This window comes from Bremia lactucae, linkage group LG1, assembly GCF_004359215.1.
Source record: "Bremia lactucae strain SF5 linkage group LG1, whole genome shotgun sequence".
NCBI classification, from domain to species: Eukaryota; Oomycota; class Peronosporomycetes; order Peronosporales; family Peronosporaceae; genus Bremia; species Bremia lactucae.
In genome coordinates, this window is record NC_090610.1 from 7,798,245 (window position 1) to 7,811,924 (window position 13,680).

Consider the following 13,680-nt stretch of genomic DNA (forward strand, 5'->3'; position numbering starts at 1 on the left):
CTTACTGACTTCCAACAGTTGGTTGGAATCGGTAGCGGCTTCAGTGGCGCACTGCTGGACGGTGCAGGCTTAATGCGCTGACACTGTTCGCAAGAGCGAATATAGTTGGCCACCCATCTATATAGGTGTGGCCACCAAAATTCCTCTGACACTCGTAAGAATGTCTTTTCACGGCCCAGATGCCCACTAGATGGTGCATCATGGAGCTCGTGAAGGATCATCAACTTGAGATCTGTGTCATGAGGCACATAGATTCTCAAGGGATCACAAGGTGACAGCTGATGCCATAACAGGCCATCGCTGTAGCTAAAGCGATTGAGCTTAGCTTTCAGGTGCGACGGAAGGGAAACCTTTCGTCCACCGAAGTGATCCAACAGCAGGCGACAGTGGTCGTCCTGACTGTAGCTCTCTTTTATCTCAGAGGCCAATGAGCTCGTCACGTGGTATGCCTTCATGGCTGCCAACGTCGACGGCTGAAATTGTGCTTTCGCACTAGACACACTTTCCTGGTGTCTAACCTCGAAGTCTGGTCTGCGCGATAAAGCGTCAGCCAAGACATTCGACTTACCCGGCTTATATTCAACTTTGAAATTAAATTCAGAGAAGAATGTGAGCCATCTTGCCATTCTAGGCGAGAGGTGCGGTGAGTTTATTGCGGTCCGCAGTGATGCGTGATCCGTATAAACCACAAATGGTTCGGTGCCCAATAGGTGCACACGAAACTTGACAAGAGCATACTTTATTGAAAGTAGCTCTTTGTCATGCACAGGGTAATTCAGTTCCGCGGCTTTTAATAGCCGGGACTGATAAGAGATGACGCGGTCAACGCCGTCGTCATCCTTCTGCATGAGCGCGCTGCCGATTGCAAAATTACTTGCATCGCAGACGACGCTAAAGGGCTTATCCGCGTCTGGCAATGCCAAGACCGGTGCCTCTACAAGAGATTGCTTCACTGATGTGAACGCATCTTCTTGTTCTTTTAACCAAACCCATTCTGTGTCCTTTTTAAGGAGATCAGATAATGGTTTAGTTTGCTCCGCATAATTCTTGCTATACTTATGCAAGTAATTAGCGAGCCCTAGGAATTGGCGCAAATCCTTCACATGCCGTGGGATTGGCCATTCCTTTACTGATTTTACCTTGTCTGGGTCTGCTCGTACACCATGTGTACCAACGATGCAGCCCAGTACAGGTATCTCAGGGACCCCTATGACGCACTTTTGCAAGTTGACGTACAATTGGGCGTCCTTTAAAGTCTGCAACACAGCGTCTAAATGACGCTTGTGCGACTCTATTGCGCTCAGCCCGTCCTCGGCCCTACTATGCACGAATACATCGTCAAAGTAATGAGGCGCGTAGGCACGGTGCTGACGCATCACGTGAGCCACCACTCGGTTGAATGTCGCTGGTGCGTTTTTCAAACCTTGGGGCATCACAAGCCACTCCCAAAGCATACCGCTTGGGGTGCTTACTGCCGTTTTGGCTACATCGGACTCTCTCATGAGTACCTGATAGTAGCCATCCTTTAAATCCAATGCGAAAAATTTAGCTGACTTTATCATAGAGTTCAACAAAACATCTTTCCGTGGGATTGGCGTTTGCGCCGGTATGGTCGCCGTGTTCAGCTTATTATAAGCATGAACCACGCGCCATCCACCTGTGGCTTTACGCACACAAAAGGTCGGGCTGCAGTGAGGCGATTTGCTCTCACGCACATGTCCCGCCTTGGCTCGTTTGTCGATGAACTCATCGATATAATCGACTTGTTCTTTCGGCAACGACCATTGCCTGGTCACACAATACTTGGTGCCAGGTTCGAGGTCTATCTCGTGCCCGATGCCCCTATCTGCTGGTAGGCGGCTCGGCACTTCTTCTGGGAACACATCGCGATGTTACCACAGAACCTCAAAGAACCGACTGTCTCTCAAGGCATCCCAGCCCTGAACAGCGAACCGCTTCTTTTTGTCCGTTTTAAGACGCTCTCGTCCATTGTGGACGACAAGCAACAGTCCACCAAGTTCTCTCCTGAAACCAGTGCGACTATTTCGTAGATCTTTCCTTCCTTTAATTCGGCAAGGAAGAGATCCCACGACATCTCCGGGAGATTCACTATCTCCTCGGCAGATTTAAAGACTTGCCGGAGCACCTCAACTGAGGATGCCTCCACAATTTCGTCTTTGACGGCCTCGAACACCTCGTTCGAGGCCCATCCTCTTTAATAAAAACTGATCAAAGGTCACTCGCTTAGACGTACCTTTGATCGTCCTAATCTGTCGGGTACTCGCCTTCGAGTCACCACGACCTTTGACTGGAAAGCGGGTGCCGTTGCACTCCTGGCTAACGCACCCCTTCCAACCGCACCAGACTCTAAGCACTGTGCCGGTTCATGCGACGCGTGACTTACTGTCAGCTCGCCGTCTACTGCCACAGGAGCTCGGCTCTGTGCAGAACAATCGAACACATGACCACTTGTCATCGCCTTTTCACTACCCCAGTCTCCACGAGCTGGGTAGGAATTGGTGACGTTTGACATCCCGTCAACGCACCCTCAACTGTGTTCGACACGACATCAGTTGCACAAGCCTCCCGCAGAAGCACAACATTTCAATGTCCTGCGAAAAATTTACAACCGTGCATGGCCGCCACACGAGCCATCCTTGCCGCTGTCCAACCAAAGCACGCAACTGTGCGTGTACGCCAGTCTATCCATGGTTGGTGGTTTACCAACCATGGCACGCCTTGGTCATACGGACTCTCCATACCTAGCACTGTGAACGTCACTCACAAGAGAAGTCACTAAAGCTGAAGGCGAGTTCAACCTGAACCCCCTCAGACTTACGAGCACACCGTTCGCTAAACAAACAATCGCTCTTCTCGCTTGCCATCCTGGCAAAGCGACGCAAACAACGCCGATCTCTTTCTTAAAGCCGCGAGTCTTACAAAATTTTGTGATGCACCCGAATCCAATAGGAGGGTCATTACCTGATCATAGCCTCGTACTTGAGCACTATAAACCAGCAGGGTTGAGGTCCGAAATTTCGAGACCTCAGGAACTATGCTACCCATTTGTTCGACAACTCTGAGGGGTAGCTTAAAAATACGCGTCAGTAGCATCCCGCCCCTACTGCACTCCTGCATTTCCCGAACCCTCAGCGGTCGATGCAGAACTCATGCGTCTCGCACGCTGATTCGTGCCATCGCCCTCTGGAAGAGAGTCCTCTTGCTAGGAGCAGGGACCCTGGAATAGCAGCGAGCCATCATATGGCCGCACTTGCCGCATTTATAACAGACAACGTCTGCATTGCCCAACTCCATGGGAGTGGCATCTGACCTCTCGGCCGACGGCTTATACCAAGCTGTCGCCGAGGCCTTGTTGTAAGATTCCTCCTCAACCATGGCAATTTGGATTGCCTCTTCCATCGTCGACGGCACCTTTCTGAAAAGGGCCTGTCGCGATGGGCCATGCCGAAGTCGAAGTATTTAGGGTTGTTACCCTTTTTGATGAAAAAGATAAAGTTCCGGTAAACTACTGGCTTGTGACACCGACTAAGCACGGTTTATAAACGTGGGCACCTTAATGTGCTCCGGAATCGGACCTACTGTAATGGACGCCGACAGCGAGCGCATCTCTTGCACATATTCTTGCAGAGATCGCTTCGCCTGTCGCGCTCCACAGAAGCGCGCCTGAAGCAACACTTCGTTGTTCGGCGGCTGATACATAGCGTGAATCTTCTCTTTAAAGATCGCCCATGTAGGGAACGCCTTTCTGTCCACCATAAGCGCCGAGTAAGCTCACTCTGAGGCCTTACCGCGCAGATGCGACATGGCGCACGACATCATCCGGCTGTCGCCCTTGATGAGCTGCGCGACACCGCATTGCTCCACGGCTAAAAGCCAGTGGACACTCATGTGCGCTGCAGTTCCATCGAACTTAGGCGGGTCCATCCAAATAGGCCTCGGCTGATGCGGCCGGGCAGAGAGCATCTCAACAGTCCTGTTGAGAGCCTCGCTCCGAGCCTGCTCATGCCTCAGCTCATCCTGAGTCTGAGTGACGGACTCCGCCGCAGCATGGCTCTGTGCCTCGGACGCGGCCCTCCGCTGTCCGAGAACGAATGCCTCAAACTGCTCTAACCGAGCAACATGTTGCTCAGGAGGACTACCCAGGAGCCAGGCCAGGGCTTGTTCACCAAGTCCCTTCGCCATAAGCCCTGCCACCTCCCGATGATGTTCGGAGAGGTGGGGGAAATGACCTAATCAATATTGAGGCTCATCCTCACGTACACTCGCTGAGATGCGGGTCGTGGGAAGGATTTCAAGTGCTACTAAGTGTAGGCGGGCACATCGTAATGCGGTCACGTTCTACATAAACACACACCCTAGCACAGCGAGAGCGATTTAGCCAGCTTATCTTGCGTGCAGTGAGGTACTTTTGTTGGGCGCGCTAGCGTCCTCACCCAACGCACTAAGCACTTTGGTTAAGTGTCGTCACGGGAGCGCTAATCCGGCTCCTCGTGCGCACTTACCAAGTAGGAGGTAGTTTTCAGACATTTATATTTAATTGCATTAAATATAAATACCTATTTTTACTAATCAAAATGTCATCTCTATAGATAACACTTAATATGTATTGCGAGCGTATCTTTCTAGATACCTCGCGTAACGGATGACGCTAACCGTCATCCCTTTTAATGTGAATGCACCTATGTGCATCACATACACAAGGGTTGGTCACAAATGTGAACCACTTCCGAGTGCTGGGTCTAATTACTTTAATTTAGTAATTGACCATCCCGTTAAGTACACCAAGAGCTCTTAAAGGGAATTGCGTATCATTAGGGCAACTTTAGTCCGTCACACGTTAGGCCATAAACCTTCTTATAATATCAGATTTTACAAGTCGCCGCAAGTTTTATGTGAAAACAGATACGTTATATTAACGAACGATATTTCATAAGGAAGGAAAAATGAAGTGCCATGTACGAGATGATCACAAGAAGCAGCGACCAACGAAAGACTTCTTCTTTCGCTAAACGAGACTTTATTGCCGGCGCCACGTCTGAGACACCCATTAGTCCTAGCGATAGCCAAAAACTCCAAGAGCCATTAACAAGACCTTCAAGTACAAATTGACGCCGAGAGCTTGGATGAACGAACACAAAACCGTGCAGTGGACCAAAATAATACCAAGCTTGACGGTGAATGATAGAATGGCAAAGCCCGCTGAGCGCAACGTAAATGATGACTATACAGACGAGAAACCAGAAGTGTCGCATCTGCACCACTTCGAGTGCGAATGCACGGTTTTCGTGTACGGCGAAGGCGATGAAGGCCGCAAACGCTAAAATTGGAAGTAGTTCAAGAGCGGAGATAGCGATAATATGAGAATCTACCGACAATTTTGGCGATAAGCGACCATGAGCAAGATATCCACTTCGTTCTTGACACAAGTGCACAAACTTAGTGATCTTTTGGGCCACAGTTTTGCTGGCCGCATCATGACTAAGGCTATCATAAATATTCTTGTTCTCTTTATCCTGCTTGCTGATAATATCTTCAGCGGCGCTTAGGTCTAAAAAGTTAGACTCTAAGTATGGATAGCGCTGAAAGTGCTCAGAAGTGCGTCCTGGTACCCACAAAAGCGAAGGCGTCGCAGGCAGCATATGCTGCATTTTACGTAGATTATTAGCACATAATTATTGTTTAGGCCGCCCACATTCTTTCTTGGCTTTTTATCCACTTACATATTGCAGCATTTCGGGCCATGTCTGGACATCAATACGAATAAAAGGGAGCTGTGGGGTGGAAACCGTCTCTGCTGCGAGCGTCATGGCCGCCTCCACCAGCATTTGATGACGTAGGCATACTTCCTGATCAACTAAAAAGAGCTTTTCGTCGTTAAAATTTTCTTCAAAAACTTCGCCGCCGCTGCAAATTGAAGAAGATATGAAGAAGAGCAGCAAAGGGGTCGTGCGGTCTGGTGAGAGCAGAAATCGCTCGTACTCGAACCAAACAAGCGACGGATCTCCTTCTGGCTGCAAAGTGAACAATTCCGATGCATTAAAAGCATGTATGCAATCACTTAAGGATAGCGTAGAGCTTGAAACACCGAACATGGAGACCATTAGCAATGCTAAGAATCTTGACCCTATCATGTAGAAAATATTTATACGAGCTTTACGATATTCTTTAAGTACTATTTTGTACATAGAAGTGTCTGGTTGCTCTTAAAAATTGTATACATAAAGTAAACTGACGTCATTATTTTTAGGGCTGGCTGCATGTCGGGCAGAACATTATTCGTGGCAAGCTGTATTTGCCTTAAACTTATATGGTGTCTGTTTTCCACGTTAACCTCAACGCATGCCCCGTAAAATATTTGCAATAACTCCTTTGTTAAAATACGCTTCTAAGAAGTCGTATAAGTTTTGTTTTTATTTTGAGTTCACGTTGTTGAATTCGTTTTAATGTATATTTTTGTGCTAATGGAGGTACCATCAAATGTTTGACACGTGCAATTTCGAATTGAAACTCTTGAAAAAAAGGAAGCCGACTATGCCACGAAACTAGCAGGCTCATTGCCAACGCCATCGCAGTGCTGGTGTGCTAGCTTGGCAAATTGCAGAGCAAGAGCATCAGCATCTTGCTGCGTATCGGCCTCGGCGTAAACACGAACAAAGTTCTCAGTCCCAGACGGACGCACAAATGCACGACCATGCTTATCAGCAAACTCCAGCAAAGCTGCGTCCAAAGCTACGCGGAGACTTTCAGGTGCCATTACCTTGGTGTCGTCCTCCTCATCCGATTTGACGAGAGTGCGGTCCGTGACTTTCACCTTCGTCTGACGACTTGGCAGATCTTGATAAATGGCATCCCATTCATCGATGTTCCAATTTTTCTGGATAAGTAGTGCCTCGACAAAGAGCAAGTTACACATGGCGTCGCCTGTCGCCTGATTCACGAGTTGCGAGGCTGCCAGCAATTGTGAAAGTGCCAGCTTCTTGCGCTCATCATGTAGCGTATTCTCCCACTTGTGCAGCTTTTCAATTAATTCGTCTTTGAAAACAACCGTGCCGTGGCCGTTGGCCTCAAAGTACACAGCCATATCAAATTGCAACGCCTTCTCGTGACAGTACTTGACACCGGTCTTCGCCTGCGCCACATGAATGCTTTTAGACTGCAAGTACTTGGTCGCGGCACCGTTAGCGTATGCAGTCATCACGCAGCCAAACGTTACACCCTCCTGGTCGAGCTCCAAAGCGTGCAGCTTTTCGGCCAGAAATTCTGCAAACAAGCACGCAATTTTATTGCCGTCAAGCAAGTGCCAGACTCCTTCTTCGCTAAAATAGTGAAAGACCACGCGATCACCATCACCGTCCATGCTACAGTAGCGTTTGCCGCGGTCAGTCTCACGAGTGACGTTAATGGGCGGCTGGCGCGACTTCTCGCAATGCTCGGCACCGCACAGAAGATTTAATTCTCCGTCTCCAGGCGTGTTGACTATCTCGAGGCGCAGCGATTCACCAAGATCCTTAGAGAGCTTAGCCATTTGTAGTGCACCGACACCGTGGGCACAGTCTACGTATAGTGGCGGCCGCGTATCTAGGCGCTACGCCAATTATCACGTTAATGAGTTCTATCTTTGCAACACGTTAACATGAGTAAGCAATAAAATACCTTGGAATCATGTCCAGCTGTTAGTTGTTTAAACGCGTCACTAAGCATGTTGTAGTAGCCGACTTCCGACGCCCAATCTCCCTTGTTGTAATGCTCATAATTCCACTATGACACATTATTTGAAATATTTGCATCATTGCCCCCACATATCTTATTATAAGCAGCACTGTACCATACGGACGAGGTGGTGCAGCTGTGGTGTCGTCTGTAATCCGAAATCCAGCACGTTACCACCAATAACAAGTGCCCCCTCGCGCGCTAGCTCCGCCAAGTGCTCGCTGGAGGGGCGTGAATCCTTAGCAATAAATACATTGCCCGTCTGATCCAAATCAATATTTTCGGCAGCCACGACAGCGTCTAGCACCTCAACGACTTTTTCCTGGGGTGCATTAGCCAGCTGTACCGCATACTGCTCCCATGCCTGGCTCAGCATTTCACCTTTAGCATCGATAATCTTCAGCCCATTGTCTTCCGCTGCGTTATGTGATGCCGTGATCATCACGCCTACTATCTTCCCCAGGTTTCTTGAGCGTAGTACCGCCAGCATGCCCATGCGATGGCACGTGGACACCAGCAGACTTGCGTCCTCACGAAAACCTGCGGTTCCATAAAGGAGTTCCCGCGCTCCCAAACGGTCAGCACGGGGATACTTTGTGGTTTCCTCGGCAACGCGTGGCGTCTTGTCCAAAACGCTGACACTGCTCATTATTTAAAAGAAACTTGTTGCCCGGTCGTTCTTAAGCAAAAAGCTTTTTGACTGTCAGCTGCTGATGATTAGATTACACGTACGAGCAAGCCCAAATTAATTGGTAGAAAATCAAGATGAATAAAGTTCTAGCTTTAGGTGCTTGAAGATTTCCTCGTTAATAAAAATGGTCTTCAATATCAACGAAAATCAGGTGCTATATAATAAATATGTCGTCTAACGTAAAGAAATCTGCTCTTGCTGTTGCAGCTTGGGACGCAGTGGTCTGATAAATACTCTCCTAAGCCTCAAAAAGTTGGCTGGCTGCCTAATATGCGACCTACGGTGAGTCAAACAAATGGAGGTGCTAAGTAGCCGGCTTGTGCGAGAGCAACGCCACGTTTGAAAAAATGTTTAGTTCGTCCATTTCTTCGTGCACCGACACGAGTATTTCGTCAATAGTTTGAGCGGCATTTTTCGTATTCTTGAAAGCGCCCACAAGGTAGTGTAGTTGACGCAATAGCATTAACAAGACAACGTCTGTCGCCTGCTTGGAAGCTTCGAGTCGGTTTATTAGGGCCTGATATTACCAAAAACATAACATAAGCATGTAAACTTAAAACATCCAAAAGTTTCAACAGCTCACCATCGTGCGGCGATATCGCGCCATACGACTCGAATGACTGGCAGCACAAGATGTAAGCTCGCTTGTGACGTCTTCACTGACCAAGTTGCCACAGCCATTAGCTCCGATCGAGCACTGACCTCCCAAGTAATACGCCTGCAACGTTTTGAATTCGTCCGCATTGAATGGCAGCTTGGCAATGTCAAAAATTACCTTACGAATGTGTAACTCCATGGTACTTTCGTAGCGTGGACTTTTCAATGACAAACGTTTCTCGCAAGATCCATTTGATCGTGGAAGACGACCGGCAGAACCACGTGAAGGGATCCGAATGACACGTGGTGGCCGATTGCTACTTGTTTTGGATGGAGAATTGCCTTCACTGCCGCCTGCCGAATTAGACGCACCATTGCCAGAGCCATTGTGAGGTGAAGGAAGCAATCCAAGCAATGCGTTGGCACTTTCAGTGCGTGAACAACTCCCACTGACACTGCAGATGCTACCTGATGATGACCCAGCCTTGATATTACCCTCGAGCTTCTGAAACTTTGGTTGCGGTACTAGAGGCGATGAACCATCACCAACATCGCAGTCTGCACCTAAATCCGTTCCACCTGCTGGCATTCTATCTGCTGTTGTGAGAACTGTGTCTTCTGTAGGCTTTCGCTTGTGACTCGGTGGAATTCCCGATGCTGTGGCTGCAGAGGGTGTGGTACCTCGCGCATCACGTAGACCCCTTAAAACCATTTCATTTCTAGAAAGTGTGTCCGAACTTCTCCTATTCTCAATCGTAGACGATGTTGGCATTGCTACTGCGAGACTGAGGTCTACTCCAGTAAGCTTAAAAAGCACAGAATGCACATTAGCATTGATGGCTCCGACTATGCAAGACGCGGCGTAATTGTTTGCACCCTTTGTAGCTAGCGATGCACCATTCAAACTCGGATGTTGATTCTTTTTCATGTATTGCGTGCTGGCCCAATCGTGTCCATCCAATAGCAAACAGAGCAAAATACGGCTACGAGCGAGTCCCACGACGCTAAGCTCTCGCAACCCCAATAACGACATTTGGGTGTAGCTTAGATCAAGCACACGTAGCTCAGTATTCTGCGCAAGCAGTGCTCCAAAGGCACTGGCGCCGACATCTCCCAGTGGATTATGGTCCATGTACAGGTTTTGCAAGTGATTTGTACCGCACAAAGAGCGTGCCAATCCTATAGCGCCTTCCTGATCTACGCCATTTTTTCCAAGCTCAAGAGTTGATAGCACTACTTGACCTGTAGCAAACGCGGCAGCCAAATGAAGCACTCCTGCACTTCCTACTTTATTTTGTCCAAGCGTTAGCTCCTCCAGCGACTTGTTGTGAGTTAATGCAGTAGCTAAGCTTTGCATGCCCGCAGTCCCGATGCCGTTGGTGCCTAAATATAAGGCTTGAAGCGCTGTGTTACCAGCAATACCATCTGCTAAGAAACGAGCGCCTTCTTCGCCAATATTATTGCCACTCAGGTGAAGACTACGCAAATGGGTATTTTTAGTCAAAGCCTGGGCAAGGGCTTGGGCACCCGTAGGTCCAATATCATTCCCGGATAGATACAAGTTCTCAAGTGACGCGTTCGTTGTCAGAGCTATAGCCAATCGGGATGCACCTTCATCTGTCAATCGGTTGAAGCCGAGATCGAGCGTGCGCAGCTTACAAGCATCATGAGAGAGTACGTCACCAAGCAGTCGCGTGCAGCTGTCACCAAGCGAAAAACCGCCGAGTTTAAGCACTGTATACGGGGCGAGGTCTCTGCAGATGCGTGCACTCACAACCTCCCAGTCGGTCGTGACCTCGGCCGCCGAGTCCACGTTACGGTAAAATCGTTGTATATGGCTGTGGATAAGCTCGCGTGACGGACAAGCTTCGTCACCGGTACTACGCGCAATTTGAGAAGGAGTAGACGGAGGCTTTTTCTCCATACCATCACCGCTGCTGCTTTCGCCAGACTTATGCTGCGCCTGAAACTCGCGTTCGCTGTACTTGAAGCGCGCGCTCACATCTCGCATCATCCGGCAGAAAGCGATATTTCAAGCGAGCGGCGCGCTATCTTTCTAGTCCAAGAGTATCGTCTCTAGTTTCGGAGCAAGTCAGCGGGGTGAGTGCTGCGCAAAGACAGTGGTGCGTCACTCGCCGCTAAATGGCTCGAGGAGCGGGGAAGGGCAAATTAAACTGAGAAGAGAGGTAATGTGATTCGTCATATTATTTAAGCGAATCAGCGGCGCGAAAAAACTCGACTACTGAGAAATAGAGCTTAAGGTCACTAATTATTAAGATCAAAGACGTGTAGTGACGTAAACAAACAACCTATGCAAAGCCTGTATTGCTACATCCTTGTGCTCTAAATCGTAGAGCAATTAACGATAGATCTGTAATTGCTGACAAATAATTTATCAAATTATTAGTATTCTTGTGAAAAGTATTTTGACAAATTGTTAAGATTTAAGTTAAACGATCTTTAAAGATTCAAATACAGAAAGATTTGAGTTGACCACAAAAATTTGATGTAAGAGCACGGAGTTTCCATGTAACGGGAACGTTACACAAACATCTTTCAAACATACGTCCGTTAAAAATTGAAATACATATTTTTGGGGGCTCTACAAGAACATAATAGTGAGAAGTATTTGCTGGCTGTGGATAGCCGAAGGATTATCGCGCCACACCCGCTTGTATAGTGTACATATTGACTATGATTCACGTGGCTTGGAGCCGCCAACTCCGTAGGAGCCATTAGCAGGTTACATGTAGTTCATGAAAAGATCATAAAAGCAGTCTGCAATTTAATAGACAAGCGTCACTGGACTTATGTGGGGGAAGTCAAATTAAATATATCTAAGTGATAGCAAGTACACATTGCACTTGTGCCAAACGATTCATTCGTGCTTATGCTGTGTGGCGCCCCGTCAGATTGGTAGCAAATTTTAGTCCTATTTAGGAATAATAAAGGATAATAGTTTTAGGTTTATCATCTTTGAATTATTTTAATTAGCATTACTGATTGGGAACCCGCTCTTTGGCTTTTTCTCACCTGTTAAAAGCAGTGCATTTAACATCGGGTTTTCTGATGTTCCCTGGGGCAGTCATGGGTGTGGAGGGAATCGCTAGACCAACCAGATCAGCATTTGCATCTTTATGTGCGCTGTCGATTCTAGTTCCAACTAACTTTCTATGTCAATATTTCCGGATTAGATATCATAAAAGATTTAGCTGTGGCATTGCATGATTAAGATTCATAAGATTTGTACTACACAGATCGCTGTGAGGTATCGTGCTCAAATCTTGTAAAATGTCACGAATTTATGGCTCAAATCACCTCACAAACATTCCAAAATGAAAGGTTATGGTCAGACCAGATATCTGCCTTCTCCATGCACACATCATGTAATTATTTATGTCATGACTTCCCTGCCTGGCAAACCTCTCGATGCACATAGCATGTTTTTATTGATGATTATGAGAAAAGAATTGCCTGGTCGGACACCACAATTCTATTAGCCAAATATTTCGCAGCTTTACACAGCAGATCCTGGACTGACTATAAGAAAACTGCACTTATACGGTGGCCGAAAATGCGGCGGACAAGTAAGCACTTCTATTTAGACTTAAAATCCGGATGTTTTAAGATCAGCTTGCGCTCTGCTCTTGACACTCAACGGCAACTTGACTCTCGAATGCTGTCGCCCTCAATGACTGTCATTTGCACATTAGCAAACCTCCGTTAAAGCGTCTACCACATTTCCGACCAGGACAACTTCCCATTATCACCCTCAGTACCATGAGGCTTGCCTATATTGCCTCCACAGCTGCGTTTTTTGCCACTGCTGACGCTGCTACTACGTGTAACGTGACATCACTCCAAAAGCTCCTAATGGACCCATCTGTAAAACCGTGCGCCATGGAGTCGGGGTACGCGGTGACTTCTTTATCAACTCCAACGGAAGACCAAATGACGAAGATGTGCTCCAGCACGGCCTGCCAGACTGTACTTACCCAGGTTCAAACCCTCGCCCCCACAGAATGTAACTTAGGCGCATTTGCTCTGTACGCCGACTTGGTTACTCCGTTAAACAGTTACTGCGAATCCAGCGGCTTGTCAATCGATAAGTCCTCTGTCCCTTCGGATGAGCTGGCACTGACGGATACTTCGAACGATTCCGATCCATTGGCCACTGTAAAGCCTAGCATGCTAGATTCGGCTGATCAGACCACGACTCCCAGGAAAGCAGCGCTGTCCCCAAAAAGCTCTACCGCCCCGCTCAAGGCAACGTCGCCGAAATCAGAAGTAGATGATGATGACGGATTATCTTCGGATTCAAGCAGCTCCACCTCGCAGAATGATACTATGCAAGACTCGAACTTTGACATCAGCGGAGCTAGCTTTATTTCCATCTCAGCTACAGCGGCTGTGGCTGCCTTCGTCTTAAATTTTTTCTGATAATTTAGTCTAGTAATATAGACTGATTTCCGCTAACCAGCTAGCTGCATGTGATAATTTTTGTACTAAATAACTATTCGGGTCCTTTTAAATTTACGCAATGGATTCCAGTCAATTTACACATTGATGTAGATAAAATATGACATACAAAGCGGGTAAATTAGTTGTATGAAGTAGACTTTATTGACAACCAAACGGTCATCAGACGTGCAATATTTCAT

The 13,680-nt window shown here is 47.6% G+C and overlaps 4 protein-coding genes across 4 annotated transcripts; 1 reads left to right on the top strand and 3 right to left on the bottom strand.

Annotated features, from left to right (window-relative positions):
- Positions 1-4,928: 4,928 nt before the first annotated feature.
- CCR75_009166 (uncharacterized protein) lies at positions 4,929-6,152 on the bottom strand (the record flags this gene model as incomplete). The annotated part of the gene is made up of 2 exons (XM_067967211.1): positions 4,929-5,663; positions 5,742-6,152. 2 exons carry the CDS (start codon positions 6,150-6,152, stop codon positions 4,929-4,931), a joined length of 1,146 nt encoding a protein of 381 aa, XP_067820043.1.
- A 234-nt stretch (positions 6,153-6,386) lies between these two features.
- On the bottom strand, positions 6,387-8,380 carry CCR75_009167 (uncharacterized protein; the record flags this gene model as incomplete). Its single annotated transcript, XM_067967212.1, has 3 exons — positions 6,387-7,606; positions 7,675-7,779; positions 7,847-8,380. The coding sequence occupies 3 exons, from the start codon at positions 8,378-8,380 to the stop codon at positions 6,551-6,553; spliced, it is 1,695 nt and encodes a 564-aa protein (XP_067820042.1). The 3' UTR covers positions 6,387-6,550.
- A 177-nt stretch (positions 8,381-8,557) lies between these two features.
- CCR75_009168 (uncharacterized protein) lies at positions 8,558-11,066 on the bottom strand. Its single transcript, XM_067967213.1, has 2 exons — positions 9,006-11,066; positions 8,558-8,939 (listed from the first exon to the last, which is right to left on the bottom strand). Exons 1-2 carry the CDS (start codon positions 11,031-11,033, stop codon positions 8,727-8,729), a joined length of 2,241 nt encoding a protein of 746 aa, XP_067820046.1. The 5' UTR covers positions 11,034-11,066; the 3' UTR covers positions 8,558-8,726.
- Positions 11,067-12,799: 1,733 nt separating this feature from the next.
- On the top strand, positions 12,800-13,459 carry CCR75_009169 (uncharacterized protein; the record flags this gene model as incomplete). Its single annotated transcript, XM_067967214.1, has 1 exon — positions 12,800-13,459. The coding sequence occupies one exon, from the start codon at positions 12,800-12,802 to the stop codon at positions 13,457-13,459; it is 660 nt and encodes a 219-aa protein (XP_067820045.1).
- Between the last annotated feature and the right edge of the window lie 221 nt (positions 13,460-13,680).

Bases quoted from the DNA above. Each gene is read 5' to 3' on its own strand.
- CCR75_009168 (XM_067967213.1), bottom strand. From the start codon at position 11,033: ATGATGCGAGATGTGAGCGCGCGCTTCAAGTACAGCGAACGCGAGTTT. The intron at 8,940-9,005 runs GTGAGCTGTTGA...TGGTAATATCAG, and splicing joins CGCGATATCGCCGCACGATG to GCCCTAATAAACCGACTCGA.